At 39.3% G+C, this 17,831-nt stretch overlaps 1 protein-coding gene across 3 annotated transcripts in view; it reads left to right on the top strand.

Moving 5' to 3' along the window:
• Positions 1–1,111: 1,111 nt before the first annotated feature.
• Positions 1,112–17,831, top strand: part of LOC137172559 (disks large homolog 5-like) — a 33,061-nt gene continuing 16,341 nt past the window's right edge. For 2 of the 3 annotated variants that reach the window (XM_067577063.1, XM_067577066.1), the window contains exons 1-12: positions 1,112–1,866; positions 7,932–8,000; positions 8,786–8,954; positions 9,284–9,427; positions 11,103–11,286; positions 13,041–13,297; positions 13,694–14,006; positions 15,164–15,394; positions 16,761–16,945; positions 17,065–17,190; positions 17,464–17,596; positions 17,692–17,816. In XM_067577063.1, coding sequence (XP_067433164.1) covers positions 1,569–1,866; positions 7,932–8,000; positions 8,786–8,954; positions 9,284–9,427; positions 11,103–11,286; positions 13,041–13,297; positions 13,694–14,006; positions 15,164–15,394; positions 16,761–16,945; positions 17,065–17,190; positions 17,464–17,596; positions 17,692–17,816 — 2,234 coding nt within the window. In that variant the 5' untranslated portion in view covers positions 1,112–1,568. The remainder of the gene's footprint in view (positions 1,867–7,931; positions 8,001–8,785; positions 8,955–9,283; positions 9,428–11,102; positions 11,287–13,040; positions 13,298–13,693; positions 14,007–15,163; positions 15,395–16,760; positions 16,946–17,064; positions 17,191–17,463; positions 17,597–17,691; positions 17,817–17,831) is intronic. The other variant, XM_067577065.1, reaches the window with a different exon arrangement.

Genomic DNA, 17,831 nt, shown 5'->3' on the forward strand with positions numbered 1-17,831 from the left:
AAAAAAAAAAAAAAAAGGAAAAGTCTGAAAAAACAACCCCATTTTGTTATACAAACGATTTTGTATAACAGAAATATTTTCTTTTTCTTATCCTTTTAATCATCCTGTAAAAACAGATTACAGTTTACATTGCACCATTACCAACTGTACACATGGGTGGTATTTTACAGGCAGAATTTTTAGATTTTCCTTAGAATACCCACTGGGTGGATAAGTTGGAAAACCTACACCACACAGGGCCCAGTTAATAAATTTGATTGATTATTGGAACCATTCCTGGACCACTATAAAAATGTCAAGAAATGCCTTTAAGTGGTAACCACAACTTTGAGTCATAAACTTGTTCTTATAACAACATTATTATAACATTATTTATTTAAATTTATTCTGAGATCAAGTGATTAATTTTATTTATATTGGAATGTCAGGATGCTTATTCAATAATTCATAAGACTTTTGTTAGTTTTGTTCTGCTTGTGAGTTTACTTTTATATGTGTGTGTGTGTGTATGAGAACTTGGAGTGTTGAAGTTGTATGAGAATGTTCAAAAACCCAACAAAAACATTTAAATATATTCAAATCTGATTACTTTTGGTCCAAAGAAATTAAAAATGAAAATGAAATGATTCACCACAATTCTTTCCCTGGCAGGTTTTTGTTTTTATTTAATTCTATTTTTTTACATGATAATCAAATTTAGAGAAATATCATATTCATCATTTAACTGAAAGAAGAAAAATATAATGAGAAAAGTCCAAATAATTAGAAAATTTGGGCATTCTTTTGGTGTTTATTAAAAAAAAATTGAGGGGTGGTGGTGTGTTTGGGGGGACTCGAACATCAGAACTTCTAAGCTGTTTCTCATTATTACTTGCATGCAACAGCAATGTTATGAAGTCGACATGAAAAAAACGTAAATAAAGTAGGAAAAATCCTGAAAAAACACACTCTTGACCTCTATAAAACCTTGAAGAATATTCTATTACGTCTTATAATATTCTTCGAAATGAAAACGAGAGCGGCGGGGAGCCAGGTGCGTCTGTAACAAAGCCCCGCCTACGTTTACCTTAAATGTCCATTGCACGGAAATATGATTGGCACAGGGCTACAGCTGCTCGCACGGTGAGACATGGCGGAGTTTGTAGCCACACAGAGAGAGCTCCTGAAGAGTTTTTACACTTTCCAACATGTCGAAAGAACTTGATTTCGGGACGACAGTGTCTTCGCAGCGTATGCAGAGCGGAGCTTAAAGAGGCAGAGACGTCTTTCTTCTTTTTTTTCTCTCGGGAAGGACGGAGCGGCGGTTGGGAAAATGTGTTGTCATCTTCGTGCAGTCAACAGCCTTGGGCAACAAATATGGCTACTTCTTGTGTATCCTCCAATTCGGGTTGAGAACCGTCCCAACTGGGCCGAGCGAGATAGTTTCGTTTACTCGCGAAAATAGTCCGAAGTGAAGTTTAACTAACCAGAAAGATTAAGAAGCTGGATTTGTCCCGAAACTGGTTTCGTTAAGCCGAAAAGGGGAGCAGGGGAGCGAGGAGGAGGAGGAGGAGGAGGAGGAGGAGGAGATGGAGCCCAAACATAAAGAGTTACTGGAGAAATGTTACCAGAACTTGGTGGAGTCGATAACAGATGCGGGCCAAGTCGTGGATGTTTTGGCTCACTGCGGGACCCTCAGCCAGTCTGAACGCTACGAGCTGGGGCACAACTGCTCCTCCAACTCGGAAAAAGTGGACCTTCTCTTGAAGATACTGATAAGTAAGGACAGGGACCATTTCGCAGAGTTTTGCACGGCTCTGGAGAAGACGCACCCTCACCTGCACTCTGTGCTGCTGGATGGCATCGGACCAGTGGATCATACAACTGGTGAGAAGAAAACCCGATTGTTTATTGCTTGATAATTACGGAGACATGCATCGTAGTGCTGGAGAGAAAGGGCAACATGCATGTATAAAAGTAGATGGAAGCTTATTACAGTGATGCATAGTGTGGTTAGTGTCCTGTATTTTGATTATGATCCAACTTGTTTTCGATCTTGCTCTGACAATGATCTATCTAACTAACATTAGGGGTATTGACCATATGACAACTTGATGAAGGGCATGACTTTTCCTTTGGGCAAGTAATAAAGAGAAAGAGAGGGAGAGAGAGGGCTGCACAATCATGTGACCTGATGCTTATTTAGCCTACACTCTCACTACTGTGCTTGTTTCCTTTGCCATGTCACTAAAAGCACAGCCTGTTAGCCTTTTGTGAAAGTATTTAATGGACCTAAAAAGACCAAAACAATCAATGCAGTGACAGGCAGGGCTGCCTGAAGTTGTGTGTGTGTGTGTGTGTGTGTGTGTGTGTGTGTGTGTGTGTGTGTGTGTGTGTGTAAATCAATAACCCACTGTCAAAGTCAAATGACTGAGTAAAGAATTAAATGTGTGTTAATGCACAAAAGGGGTAGTGACTTACTTTAGAGTGATGTGTTTCATTTGTGTCTTAAAGCAACTGTGCATCTTTTAATCTTATTGTATTGTAACATAAAGGGGGTTTGGTGCTGTGCCATCACCTTGTTTTCAGTGCTACAGTTAGATTAATTTTATTACTGGTTTGCAGTGTGTGCATAAAAACTTAATAATTAAAACAACACACTTAGAAGAAAAAAGCAATCCAAGACATAGTCCACATAAGCCATACATCCTTTGTAAAATACACAGAACTACTACAGAGCAGCGTCCAGCAGTACACTGAGAAATAACTATATTACACATTGATTTATTGATAGATTTATTGTTTTAACACAAGACATGCTTTATTATTTCACTCTCGTCTAATTGAACTTGACAGCAGTGATTTTTGTTTCTCACATGAAAACAAACAGCTGCTTGATAAAATGTCACATATCTCTCAGGCAAAAAAAAAAAAAAAAAATATTTTCATTATCTGCTGATTATTTTCTTTACTGATGAATCATTCTGTCCATAAAATGTCTGTTACGATTTCTTCCAGCCAAATATGACATCTTCAAATGTTTTGTTTTGTCTGATCAACAGTCCAAAATCCAACAATATTCAGTTTAGCTATGTATCACATAAAGAAGCTTCAGATTCTCACATTTGATAAGCTGCAGCCAGCAAATTGAACATGTTAAAATGTTATCAAATGGCAACATATTTCTTTTAAGAAATGGCAAACGATTATTTGATTATCAAAATAGCTGCTGATTGATTCTCTGATGTTTGACTAATTGATTAATCGCTGCAGCTCTACATATCTGCTGTGCATTCAGTGTAATATGAGGCTAATTTTGTGTTGCTTGCTCACAATAATGCACCGCCTTCTCCCACCCTGTGATGAGTACCCCTAAATATGTTTTTCTTCCTCACATCTAAATCCTAAAGCTACATAAATACTATGGCTGCTTTTATGATGCTAATAAATTCATCATCAAAGTCTGCATAAACCAATCCAGTCATGATTTTTTTTATCCCAACTTTTCAGTATTGCTTTGAGCACTAAATCCTTCATTCATATGTATTATGTATACGGTAAACAATATTCATCAGAAGTAATGTCTGCACACTGGTACATGGCCCTTGCTCAACACCTCTACTGCACCTTTTGCATTTCAAGAGAAATATTTGCATTGCTCGTCAACTTTGTTCACTCTCTACTATCGTGTCATACTCTGAGCTGACTGGTTGAGGTCTCAATTATGCATTTATTCTCTTCTCATTATTTATGAGAGAACTGGAGCTGCAGAGTGAGTCCATTTTTCTAAGCTTTTTCAATTTTGCGCTGCATTTCACAATCGTGCACCAAGTCTAAAAGCTGAGCACTGATATGCTTTCTGCTGCTGAAGGGAGGTATATACATGAACATGTCCCTGTTGGTAGTCACACAGGACACAAATGGGCTGAGCTGCTTTTTGCTACTGGGCAGACAGGTTCCTCCACTGCACCGCCAAAAGAAGGGCCTTTCCCAAGGAAAAGAGTAACTTGTTACAGACCAAAGTTTCTAGATAATACGCACCCTTAGCAGCGTTATCATACTCCCAAGTCACCCAAAATCCCAGAGGGTCAGAGAGGTACTTCATTTCTGCGCTCAAAACAATGTTAGTAAAACAACAGCAGAGATGCTAAATGAAGCAAGAATTTCACTGTGATGTGATTATGATGCATGCATATACAGCACTTTAGAAAGGTGTACGTCCTGGAGGATGTTTGTTTTTTAATAAACAAAGATATTCTTTAGTTTTATATAACCATAGCTTCAGGGCTTGACAGCAGAGACCTTTTGTTTACAGATTGCTCTCACCTTCTGTTAAACAATAATAAGACGGCAGCATCTCTTAAGGGTGTGTGTCATGGCTGACGTGTTCTTGTTTGTGCTGTGTCACTGCAAAATAAGACTGGGCGTTTTGTTAGTAGGAGAGTAAAATACACAATGTTGCTATGCTATTATTTCCTTCATTCTTGATTTTAATAGGGAGAGAGAAATTAAAGAATTCTTCCAATGAACTTCAGCAATTACCATGAACATGAGATAAATGGAACAAGCATTTTATTGCAAAAATAAAAACAGTTTTTGGCTGTTTTGTACTTATCATTGAGCGTCATTATGCTTTATTTAGTTGTAGATTTCAATCGTTGCTTTTTTGTACAAGAAAAAAACTGAATTTAAGACTTGATCTCAGATAAAATTTGTAATTTGTCTCATAAACATACAGTATGTTAGTATATGTACCTTTTTTATGATGGAAAAAAGACACCATTTAACATGGTTAGTCATGCTCTCCATACTCCGCTGTTGTGAAATACTTAGCTAACTTTTTCACTGGAAATATTTTGACATCTCACAAAAGCACTGATGTAATGGGATAAAATCACTGGCTTACTAATCTCTATAAAGAGATATCTGCATATGAATGCAGAATCTGTGAGCAACGGGACAAGATTTTGGTATTGGAAGCATTAGTAGTCCTATTGACCAATCACATTTGAGCGGGCTTTGGTTGCATGCAGGTAAACAGTCCGTGTGGAGAGCGAAAGAGGCAGAATGCATTGGTCTTAGCTTTTTATTAGCTAATTTTAATTTATCTACACTCAGAAAACTGTATGTATTTGAGTTGTTGGCTGTTGCTCGGGACAAAACAAGACATTGAAGGTTGGGCTTTGGGAATCGGTGATCGTCATTTTTCACAATTTTCTGACATTTTATAGAGCAAATGACTAATTGATTAATCAAGATAATAATAGACTTCACAAATTCGATCTTTGCTGTAGTTTGAATTTTGGCTTAAATGGTTAAGTTGAATCATGTTCCCTACTTAACTGTAAACTTAAGAAGCCAAATGGTCAAGACTCTAATCTGTCATCAAGGGCAATTTTCTGGAGCAGTTCAATCAATAAATGAGAAAAGAAAAATGACCTTTATAGATGCAATATAAAATATGTTTGAACCTTTACATCCAAATGATATTTAACTTATTAGAGCTGTCAGATCTGAGTAAGAATATGTGCCTGTTTTCATGGAAAGGGCACAATATTCAGAGTGTGGTGCTCCCGTTTTCAGCTTTTAGAGAAATATTGTTCCAGTGTAGCCTAAATCTTTACGACAATAGACAGTTTCCCCCTGTTTAAGTCTTGTGTTCGTGAACATTTTAGGTACAGTACCAGTCTAAAGTTTGGACACCTTCCCGTTCCCTTGAATAAGAAAGTGTGTTCAAACTTTAGACTAGTACTGTAGGTCAGTTCAAAAAAAGTTCCAAAGAGCACCAAGTGGCTGTGACTGTAGAAAAGAGATCAACCTAAATGAGATACTTGATTGGTGGGGGTCAGACCGCAGCAAGGTCCAGGTCACATGACTTCCACAGAGCAGAAAAGTGAGTGGGCTATGACACAGTGAACCTTGCCCATTGAGACACTCTCAGCTCAAACAGAGTCATGGGAAACTTAAGCTAGAACGAGAACAAAGAGAGCTTGATCCATGGGATGCCACGGTTCCTGAGGCACATCAGTCTTTTCTTTTTTTTTTCTTTCAGTCCTTTGCTGGGAAAAAGAGGGGTGAGCCACGTTAGCTGGGTTCCTTCCAGTCTTAATCAAACTCATAGTCTCCTTTAGCTAGTGGGAACTCAGCCAGCCAGGGATTGATTTAGAGTACTGGGACGTGGGTAAATAGAATCGTTTGTCATGCTCTTGCACCGAGTCGAGTGCTAGACTTTACATCAGGGGTAGAAGTTGCTGATTTAACCAAACCTTAAGCTGCTCGCCCCACAGCCAAGTTAGATCTCTGTGAGTATGCACTGCTGGCTGTTTGATCAAGGCTTGTGGAGCCTGTTAAACATCTAGAGCATCATTTAAAAAAAAAATCCTTTTTTCTGACAAACCTTCAGGTTGAAATATGTGTAGGTGCTTATTGGATTCACAGCAGGGAGTGTTGTTGAAACAATTTAACCAACAAAACATGAATCAACAACAATTTTGATAATGTATTAATTTTTTAAGTCAAGCAAAAATGCCAAATATTCCACCTGCTTCTTGTTTTACATAATTTTCAAATTGATTATTTTTGGGTTTTGGACTGTTATTTGGACAAGATATCAAATTGGTAATTTTTTCAAAAGGTTTTATGACACTTTATGGATTCAATGATTATATCCACTTTGTATATGCTTTTTAAATTTCAGATTATTGTCCAATCAATAGAAGATTTTTGAGGCTGATATCAATATTTGAGATTGTAATAAATCTGTTAATGATACATTGGTCAATCGTCATTTTTTTACATGACCACTTAACAGACATTTGTGACAAGGATCCTTATTTGATATGTCCGGGACATTTTGAAGTTGAAGAATAACTTGTGTGTATATTAATAACTTGTCAGTGCTCTCCAGTGAACAAACTGTTTGACACTGTCTTGGAGCTGAAATGATTAATCAACTAGTCGATTCACAGAAAATTAATCTATACTATTTTAATAATTGATTAGCTGTTAACTTTTCAAGCAAAATACCAATTATTTCCTTATTTCCTTGGAATCATTTTATAGAAAAAACGATTAATTGAAAGAATACTCTGCAGATTAATCAAAAATGAAAACAATCCTTAGTTGCAGCTCTACGCTGTTTCTAATTGACCTCATCATATCTTTGACATTTCTGCCGACAGACTGTACGCATGATATATATGCAGGAAGCCATTGTTGGCTTATCCTCGGTTCTGACTTTGGCGGCCTCTAGTAGGATGAAACAAGACACTGTGGCAGACAGCAATGCATGCCGCTACCCCTAGATTACACCAATTTTCACTGTGGTCGTCTAATGTTTCTACAAACAAAAATGTATGACTCGGAATAATACAAAAGATACTATAACCACATAAAACTCCTACACATATTGTCTTTTAATTGATTATTCATTTTAACAGATTTACTAATGATGAACACAATTGTTAATTTTAGGCTTTTGGATTCTCTTCAAGAATTACTTTCACGTTGGTTTTTCAAATAACATGATCTTCTCCATAATGCTTACAGTGTTGTAATCGGGCTGCTTTTCTGTACAGTTAATTGTGAATCACTGTAGGCTATAAAAGAAGGGGCTTTCACAGGGGGGACTGTGTGATGTTGTCAGAGGAGATAAAAGGAGAAGCTCTGAGGCTGCAGCCTCTTTGGGGCCCTGGCTAGTCAGTATTCAAGCTCCCTGCCCAACTGATAATTAGCCACACTCTGCTGTCAGCCCACAGGCCCGTCATCCCAAGTTGGGGAAAGTCCCACCTTATTATGCCTCCAGCTGGCCTTTTTTCAGTAAAGGCCCCTGAATGTAACCCAAGACGCAGAGCCTTGATGTACCATACAATGCTGGAGATAATCATCTGACTATAATGCAGACATGGTCGAGTACACTCGGAGCTGACTTTAATGTTTTGTTCACCTCACAGGGTCCACTTACAGCGTCTTGTCCACCATGCCGTCGGACTCCGAAAGCAGCAGCTCTCTCAGCAGCTTAGGTGAGTGTGGCGCTCATGGCGGTACGCAAGTGTCAGGTGTAGTAATGTCGAAGAAAAAAAACGTTATCTTCCTGGAAAAAAAACAATGAGCGTTCTAAGGGACCGACCACTGTTTTATAACTCTGGTCGCTCCCTGTTTAGACTCTGAGCACATGCATGTGATTACACAGATGTGACAAGGATTTAGAAACTCTCAACACACACACACACACACACACACACAAACACACTCATAGACCTGTTTCATTTAGTCATTGTCTGAGCGAGAGAGAAACCGAACTTTTATCAGTAGGGGAATTTCTGTGTGATATATTCACAAGCACCGAGGTTAATGAGTACAACAGCGAGGTAGATAAATGAGGTAGAATATTAAACTGATTTAGGTTGCAGAAATGCCAACAATAATAAAAGTGATACAGTAAGATGATGATTAAGGTCGTTCCTTGTTAACTAAATACATGTAGATGTTTGGACTAGCAGCCACCACAAAGAGCTCTTGCCTCTGATTAGTTTATATTCATACCATGTAAGTTTAGTCTTTGCTTCCTAATTAGATTTGACTGTTGAACTTTGTGAGTTCAAGTTTTCATTTTGTCATTTGAGTTTGCAAGTTTTCAGTAAAAAGTTGGAAAAACATGGACTACAGAGTTTTATTAAGTACACATGAGCTATACACTTGCCCTTAAGTGGGCATTTTCAAGAAATAGATGGAAGCCGCACTGACGCCCCCATCGTTTGAGCTCTGTGAACAGCACATGCCACCAGTGACATGCTAACTCACACAGGTACGCCTGGTCAAGCCTCCTCCCCTCCACCCGCCCACATGGACAGCCACCAGGTGCAAGAGAAGATGGAGACCGTTCTGTTCCAGCTCCGACATGTGACCCGTGAGCGGGACGAACTACGCAAACGTCTGGCGCTCTCTTCACCCGGAACCACCTTCGATGACTGCAGGTACTGTTCTGATCTCATGCACCTAACTGCCTGTTTTCCAAAACAAACATTGACTGAAAGGCGTAGTGATCCTGTGTGTACTTACACTCTGTGAATAGAGGCATTTTGCCTTGTTCAGCTTTTAAAAGCAACAAAAAAACCCCAAAAAACAAGTGAGCGAAGGTCTTCGGTGATGCGAAATTGTTTTGAAATACGCTCAACTCTCAAGCACCAAGTTTGTATGATGTTCATCTGGCTGTTGCTTCTGTCATCCTCCCATGTGGCATCTTAAAACTTGATTTTGATGCATTGCAATGTTGTCTTTGTTCTTTCCCTCTTTTGTGAAACAGACCTAACTCAAAAGCAGGTCATGACTACGAGCGTCTGAAGCTGCAGTGCATGAAGGCGATGGCAGACCTGCAGTCCCTGCAGAACCAGCACAGCACCACCCTGAAGAGGTGCGAGGAGGCTGTGAAGAAAGCAGACTTCTATCAGTGAGTAGAAAGCCTCCTACAGGTTCTTTTGTAAATTTTTTAACAGACAGTGCATTTATGCTGTATGTATACTAGCCCCAGCCTCCAGGGTTTTAGCTGGTATTCAGTTCTTCCTCTGACATATTCACAGCAGATTGCACCAGAACAGATTTTATTTTTGTGAGAGTAATAGGGATGAAGCTTTTATACCAGTCCAGACGCTGATGAGTTAAGCCCTGAAAAAATCCTTGCAGCCCCTCATCAATTTAATTTCATCTTTGTGATTGTTTAAAAAAAAAAAAAGACTGTTTGTATTGTCTTCTTAACTGAATAAACCCTGAGTCGTCTTTTTAAACCAAATGTTGAGACCAGAGACTGAATTACTTCTCTATAAGTAATACCCTTCTTAAAGAGTTCATGCCAAAGCATGCTCTGTAATCATCATCTGAACCCCGTGTGCATGGCACGGCATCTGTGCCATGAGGATAATGCTATGAACAGAGCATTTGTTTTCCTATGAAATAAGCTGCGCCGAGTTGACGTGAAGGGGAGGCTGGTCCATTTGTGTGATTTAATGATGCCATACTGTCTCCAAAGTGTAGGGAACCAACATCTGGCCCCAATGCAAACAGACAGATGAAGGATTATTGCCATGTTTAAGCCTCTCCTTCTGGGCTATGTTTGCACATCAGAGAAAGTCTTTATTTATTACTGTCCTGTCTGTCTCTGCACTTTTCCATTCACACTAAACATCATCCTCTGTGAATGGGAAGCCATTTAAATCACATTCATTCCAGATCGATGAATAGATCAATAAGTCACTTAACACATAGGCTAGCATTAGCACTCGGTAATCATGGAGGATTTTGTTGGTCCTCTTAGTAATTTGTGTTTGTACAGTTACAAGTTAATCAGCATTACATAAGATGGTGTTTTGCTGTTAAGATCAACACAAAACTAATTTGCATCTTATAAGTAGCATGAAGAGCCTTGAGTGTGATATTGAGACCAATTATCACACTCAAGGCTTTAAAGAATTACCATGCAATTATTTTGCTCCACAGTACCTAAGTACTGTATATCAGGGAGTGCAAGAAAGTTCATAAAATAGTTTGAGAGGATAAGGCTGGCATCATTAGATATTTTGGTTGTTGTCAAATCCCATGAATAGACCAAAACATACGATCCATATTCCGTTTTTTATCATAGAGGACTGAAGAAACCAGAGAATTTTCACATTAGAGAAGGTGCAATCAGAGAATTCAGACATTTTCTTCTTGTGATTTTGAGAAATTTGAAATTTTTCTCTTCAAATGACTGAGGCATTAGTTGCTAGGTGGCAACTAATTGATTAATTGCTGCAGCAATTTTCAGCAATGGATTAATACACATCTAGTAAGTATTCATGGGTGCAGGACGGTGTATGTGGGATCAATTCAGAACAGACTACAGTGACCATGTTCATCATATAGTAAGAAAGCACAATGTGTAACAATGTGACTTAGAGATGTATTTTAATAACTTCTGGAGCTCTGTGGCACAGAGAAAAAAGTTGTATCAGGCTTTGACTACATATTAAATTCTTCTTAGTCAGATCAATTATATTTTTGTATGACTACAAGCGCTATAAAGCTGATTTTTAAGCATGACTGGCAGCGCTCAAAGTCAGATGGTACTTGCTGTGGTATCTCCTCAGTACGCTACACAGCCGCCTGGCGAGCGAGCACACCCAGCTGAAAGAGGAGCTGGAGGCGGTGAGACAAGACAACATCCAGCTGGTCAGGGAGCACAACCACGTGAAGCAGGCCTGCGAGGAGCTGAGGAGGCTACACGACGACGACCAGAGAGAAGTGACCGACATGAGGATGCTGCACCAGCAGGTACTTGCGCAACTGGCGATCCCACCTACATTTAGGCTCACACATCTACAGATGTGAATACAAATGCATACACAAAGATACAAAGACGCATACTGTTTGCACACACTAGTACTCAGACACTCGTTTCCATTTCAGGATGCCCTTGAGATGCAATCATTTGGATCTTGACATTTGAGACAGAAATCAATTTATTTCTCTCTCGGTGACCATTACTTAAAGGAGGATGACATCGTTCAGAGAAATCGGGTCAGACAGTTTGGTCTTTCCATGTCTTGCATCGATCAAAGAAATTCTTTTGAATTAGACGAATGACTTAACCTATGTCTTTACTTTTGCTCTGTCTGATACATTTTCAGCCTCGCTAGAGTCAGAAGGTCAGATCATTAAATGTCTGCATTATCTTACATAACGAAGAGTAGCGTCTTATATGGCTCTTTTGATAAGAGGGACAAGGATGTATGCCTCATTGTCTCCAGAGCTCATGTCACCATTAGGTAAAATACTGTTCAGCGTCAGTCAAATTAGGAATCAAATCAGCTCAGTGATGTCAGTCCACAGTTGATCTTTGGACTGACATCAAAGTTGTTGGATGCCGGTGACAAACTACTTATTTCCTCTTATGTGAAACTTGTCCTGGTTTGTCCTTTTAGTTTTTTGGCACTCAGTCCATGATTTGAATCATATGCTATAATAATTAACTAGTTAAAAGGATACGTGTACCCTGGTCTTGACCAAATGATACAATGTTGCCTTTCAACGTGAATCAGCTTTGTGTTCACGCCGACTTATAAATAAACCAAGAGTCATAAATAATGACAGACAGATAGAAAGTGAACAAGTGAAAGTGTCTTGTACCGTATCAGTGCCACAGTCCTGTAGTAGCTCCAGTTTACATTGACAGTACAAACAAACTACATCAGAGTTTGCTTTTCAAGCTTGGGCCATACCTGAGTTCAGATGACAGTGATCACAACAGCCTAAACTAACCAAACCAAATGAGCAGTCACACCAAATGGGTTATATCTGAAAGCGTCCTTTAGTGGTATGCAAGTTAATGTACATACAGCATGAAGCTAGAAGCTTTTCTCTCTCTCCTCTATTTATTGTAGAGTTGCTGGTGTAGAGGCAGACAGGAAATTAAGGTAGAGAAAGGGGTCATGATATGCAACAAAGGTCCTCAATTAGAATCAAACTGTGGATGTTGTGGTTATGTCGTCTGCACACTAACCATTTGGCTACCGGGCCACTCAGCTTTTCTCTTTATTACTTAATGTTTTGTTAATTTTATCTCTAGCACTAAGAAACAGAGTTGCCACCAACTTCTGAAAACAAAAGTTTGTCAATTAAAGCCTTGCTCTGGCCTGCTACCTCAGCACACAGTGGATGGCCTAAATCTTTAGTTGATTGCTTACTTTCCTATGCCAGGACACTGTTAACTTATATTTAAGACTCAGTTATTTGCAGCATCAGTCAAACTTTTGTACATACTTTCTCATTCTAGTGAATGGGAAGGTGTGTCCAAACGTTTGCCTGATACTGTACATTAGAATAACCTGAACTGTAGATGTAAGTGGAAATGAATACTCCTGAATGACAAAACCTCATTTTTATATAATAATGCTGAAACATTCAGTCCATTACATTATTTGGCAGTGTCCCTATTTTCCTATTGTAAACGCACTATGATATATGATACAAGTTGTCCAATTGTGTGCCTCTAAATTAATACGGCACCTAAATGATGTAATTTCTAGGTGATGAGAGAGGGGTCATCTGATGTCCTCAACAAGCTATATGACACAGCCGTGGACAAATTGGAGGCCATGAAGAGTGACTATGAAGCTCTGAGAAAGCGCTACAACGAGAAGACGGCCGGACACAACGCAGACCTGAGTCGCCTGGACCAGACTGAGGAGGAGAACCATCGGCTTCAGAAACAGCTGGACATGCTGCTGAAGCAGAGGGACGCTGCCATCCTCTATCAGCAGCAGTACTCTTCATCTATAAGAAGGTTAGACCGGAAACATCTGACGTACAAAACCAGCAGCACTAGAAGCTGAAGACACATACTTGGCAGCTGTAAAAAAAAAAAAAAAAAAAGCCTAATGATTAACAGCAGCAAACTTTGCTACAAACTCAGTACTTGAGTTTAATGCCAAGGTCAGATCTGCACATGACCAAGTGCTTAAAACATTCTTAATCCAAGGCAGATGAAGCTTTGCAGATGGGCAGATGCTTTCCCATTTTAACTTTTCCTTTATGATGCGGAGACTGCAGGCTTGGTCACTTGCTGTTTTTGCTTGTCTTGTGTTCTTATATGTTTTGCCTTTTTAACACAACACAGAAAATATTCATCTGCAAATTTGTAAAGAGCTGTAAAACCCAACACATTCCCTATCTGGTACAGATTTGACAACACACAGCAAGAACTGTCCAAGGCCGCAGCCCAGAACAAGGAGTTGCAGCGAGAGATGGATCGGCTGCAGTCGGAAGCGACGCGACTCAAGACCCAGCAGCTCAAAGCGGTAAAGGACTGTGAGAAGTACAAGGAGGAGCGGGACTCTGTGATCAACGAGTACCGCCTGATCATGAGTGAGCGGGACCAGGTGATCAAAGAGGTGGACAGGCTTCAGACCGGGCTGGAGGTGGCAGAGGCCAAGTTGAAGAACACTTCCTCAGAGAGGAGGGTGGCCAATGAGGAGCTAGAGGCTCTTCGACAGGTAAGGGCTGAAACAGGAGCTCCTTTAGTCCCAAACAAAGAAAACTGTTCTGTTTCGATTGTTCGCTCATATTTGAAAAACACATGAAATACATGCTTATTGATTCAAATTAACAAGGCTACATTTCATGGAAAATAATACTAGTAAACCTGTTCATTAAAACTGACTTATTGCATAATATCTGTAATCTACTGTGGTTAAGCTGGTTACTGCCGCTATGATCATTAATCTAGGCAACACCCAGAACTTATTTAGGCTAGCCAAAAAGTAATCGTGTCATCATTGGTGTTAAAAGGCCAGATGAGTCAACCAGTCAAGAAAGAAAACTGGAAATTGATGTTTCTTTTTAACTGGCCATGATAAGTAAAAATGATGTTGTAAGAAGTCTGACGTGGAAAATCTTCTGATGTGCCAATAAATCTTCAGGTCTCCCACAACATTTTATAAAACTCAAAATGACTCAGATATATTCAGACTCAAAAAACACACTTGAAACTGACAGAGATCAATGTGAATAGGTTTACTGCATATCAAGTGGAAAACAGAGCGAACCGAGGCTTTCAATCTCAGGATGAAAAAGCTAATGCAAAATCAGACATCGTTTCATATACTATTCATAACTCCTCCTGTTGTCAAGCCTATTCTGGGCTCCACCTAGCTTTTTATCAGTTTCACCTGGCCTGAAAACAATGGTGTCTCAAACATCCCTAAAATCCAAAAATAAAATTAGGCCTGCTGGCCTTTAATTACACATCATAAGCAAATAACCAAAACATCATGTAACTGATTAACCCCTCTGTGTACTGTCTCTATAATGATTGTACACTGTCACGACTATTTACTCAAGGGAAATTACTCTCCACAAGTCTTTATAATCCTCAGTTCTTCACTTAATGGGACATTTGTTGTTAGTAGCACCTTTTTGTTCTATGAGATGACATGAGAAAACATTTTATTGATCCCCCTAAGAGAAATTCTAGTGTTACAGCTGCAAAAGAAACCAAAGAAGTAGGCACAGATAAGTAGGAGAAATCATACAAAATGAAAATGCTTTAAACTTTATATATTGCAGTGGAACAGAAAATTCAGACAGTTATGAGTATTTATTCAGGTTTGATCTCTATCACTCAGTGGTTTTATGTTTTTGTGATATGAAGGAGCTGGCCTCAGCACTTGTGGACAGGGACCGGGCGATCTGTGAAAAAAACGAGCTGCTGGAGAATTACTGCCACGAGGTGAAGGACAAGGCCGAGGCCCAGAAAGAGCTGAGCCAGGCCTGCAAGGACATCGAGACGGTGCGTGAGGAGAGGGACGTTGCCCGCAAAGAGAGGACAGAGGCCATCATCCAAAGGGACCAGCTGCTGCGAGAGTATTACCAAGCCAGACAGGTAACCAGACAGACGGGAGATTTATCATTACAAATGCAGGGATTGATTTATTCTTCTGACAATAATCCCTTCATCCCATCTCATATAGTAGTAGTAAATGTTTTTTTTCAGCAGCTGGCAGGTTTCCACACATTGATTTTTTTTTTTTTTTGGAGAAACGTTTGTATCAGCTATCACACTATGTTTCAGTCTGATTGCCAGATTAATTGCACTGAAAGTCCTGAGATTCCTGCATTAGGAAATTACCAGTAATTACTGTGAAAAGGCTCTCTCTGACTTTGAAGTGCACAAGAAAACTGCACTGCTTCAGAGATGGATAATTAAGCTGAACAACAGAACAGTAAAGTCTAATGGAATTAATTTAGCCATGGACTTAATTAATACTCTCACTACACTTGACAGTCTCTCTGCTGTACATTTATTTAGAGCGAGAAAGAGAGCATGCGCTACAGATACACCAGCAGACTGTGAGACTCACATTTACTGTATTATATCTGACACACTTCAACCACATCACTCAATCCAATCTATTAATGTTACTCATTTAAATACTTTTACATGACATCATGTTGCTTTCTAGTTTATAGCAACTACAGTTTAATTGAGACATAGTTTATGGTTAAACATAATGAAAAATGGAATCTTAAAGTAAGTTATGTTGAGGTTTTTCTCTCACCATGTACTATATGAAGATCCTTTTTTTTTTTTTTTTTTTTTTTTTTACTTAAAGGCATGTAGTAAAGCATTCAGAGCAAAAATATCCCTGCTATATAAGGAGATGCATTAGTGTGGGTGTGTCTACATGTACAGGTGTGAAAATTAAATACAATCCCGGAGATCCAGTTTGAGCAATGCATCACTTGGTTTGAAAGCTTTACATACCTTAACACTACACAGCTGCTTATAACACTATGAGACAAGATTTTACATCTCTGGAAAATGGTAATGGACTACACTTGTGAGGCAAAAAGAAAAATTAATGATACTCATGATATAAAGTAGGATTTTGCACTTGTAGGTATTTGATTGGCCAATGCACTGTGTTGCTGGATGACATTACATTGCAGGACTTACATTGCCAGAGACTTCTACATCAGCACCCCTGCTATGTCAATGCAGGGGTATCACTGAGATAAACGACTAGGCTATGTTTTTTGGTCTTACCACTGCATCAGGTGTCTCATACATGTGGTGGAGTAAAAATAATTATTACAGAGAAAAAAAGTCTCATAAATCTGTTGAATGGTCAAATAAAGCCAAGTTCTTCAAAATCTGTCTACTGTTCTATATGTATATGTAATGCCTACATCCTTTCTACACTCCTACTCGGACAACAATCAACTAACATGCCCTGCTACTCCTCCAGCAACAAGACTCTGCCACTCTGGATAAAGAACGAGCCAACAAGGAGATCGAGATGCTGAGGAAGCAGTACGAAGCCATCTCTCAGGAGCTGAAGGAGGCCCTGCAAGAGGCCGAGGTAGCAAAGTGTCGACGAGACTGGGCCTTTCAGGAGAGGGACAAGATAGTGGCAGAGAGAGAAAGTATACGGTGAGGCCACAAATACAAATCACATGAACACAAAAGATGATGTCTTTCTTATATAATATGTTTACTTGAACTAAAATAGATTTGTTTACATCTTGTGATACCTTGTGTGCATCTTTCAGCACGCTATGTGACAACCTGAGGCGAGAGAGGGACAGAGCTGTGAGTGATCTGGCAGACGCTTTAAGGAATCTGGATGACATGAGGAAGCAGAAGAATGATGCTGCACGGGAGCTCAAAGAACTGAAGTAAGTAATTACTCCACACTTTTTGTTCACTTCTTGCCAGGGTTATACCATTTTTTGCACTATTTCTAGGTCTAAAACTTGAATATTATTTGTGAAGTTCCACTCATTTGATGGTCTGCGCTCCTCTCGTTTGGGGATCCAGAATGTAGATTTCATATCAGATCTTTTGTGCCATCCAGGGGAGGAATTAATACACCGACTGAGAAAAGTTCAAATTCCACCTAAAGGTGACTTGTATTTATTTAAGAACTACACATTTCATGTTTCCTACAGAGAAAAGATGGAGGACCAATTAGAAAAGGAAGCAAGGTTTCGTCAGCTAATGGCTCACAGTTCACACGATTCGGCCATCGACACGGACTCAATCGAATGGGAGACGGAAGTTGTAGAATTTGAGAAGCACAGAGTAAGAACCACCATGAATCATTTTTTCAGATGTATATTCAATAAACTACTTAATGTGCAAACTGCAATGATATTAATTTTAATGTCTTATTTCAGGACATGGATTTGAAAGCACTTGGGTTTGATATTGCTGAAGGGGTAAATGATCCTTATTTACCAGGAGATTGTGGCATATTTGTCAGTAAGGTGGATAAAGGAAGTATTGCTGAAGGAAGATTAAGGTAAATGTCCCACTT

This window comes from Thunnus thynnus, chromosome 20, assembly GCF_963924715.1.
Source record: "Thunnus thynnus chromosome 20, fThuThy2.1, whole genome shotgun sequence".
NCBI lineage: Eukaryota > Metazoa > Chordata > Actinopteri > Scombriformes > Scombridae > Thunnus > Thunnus thynnus.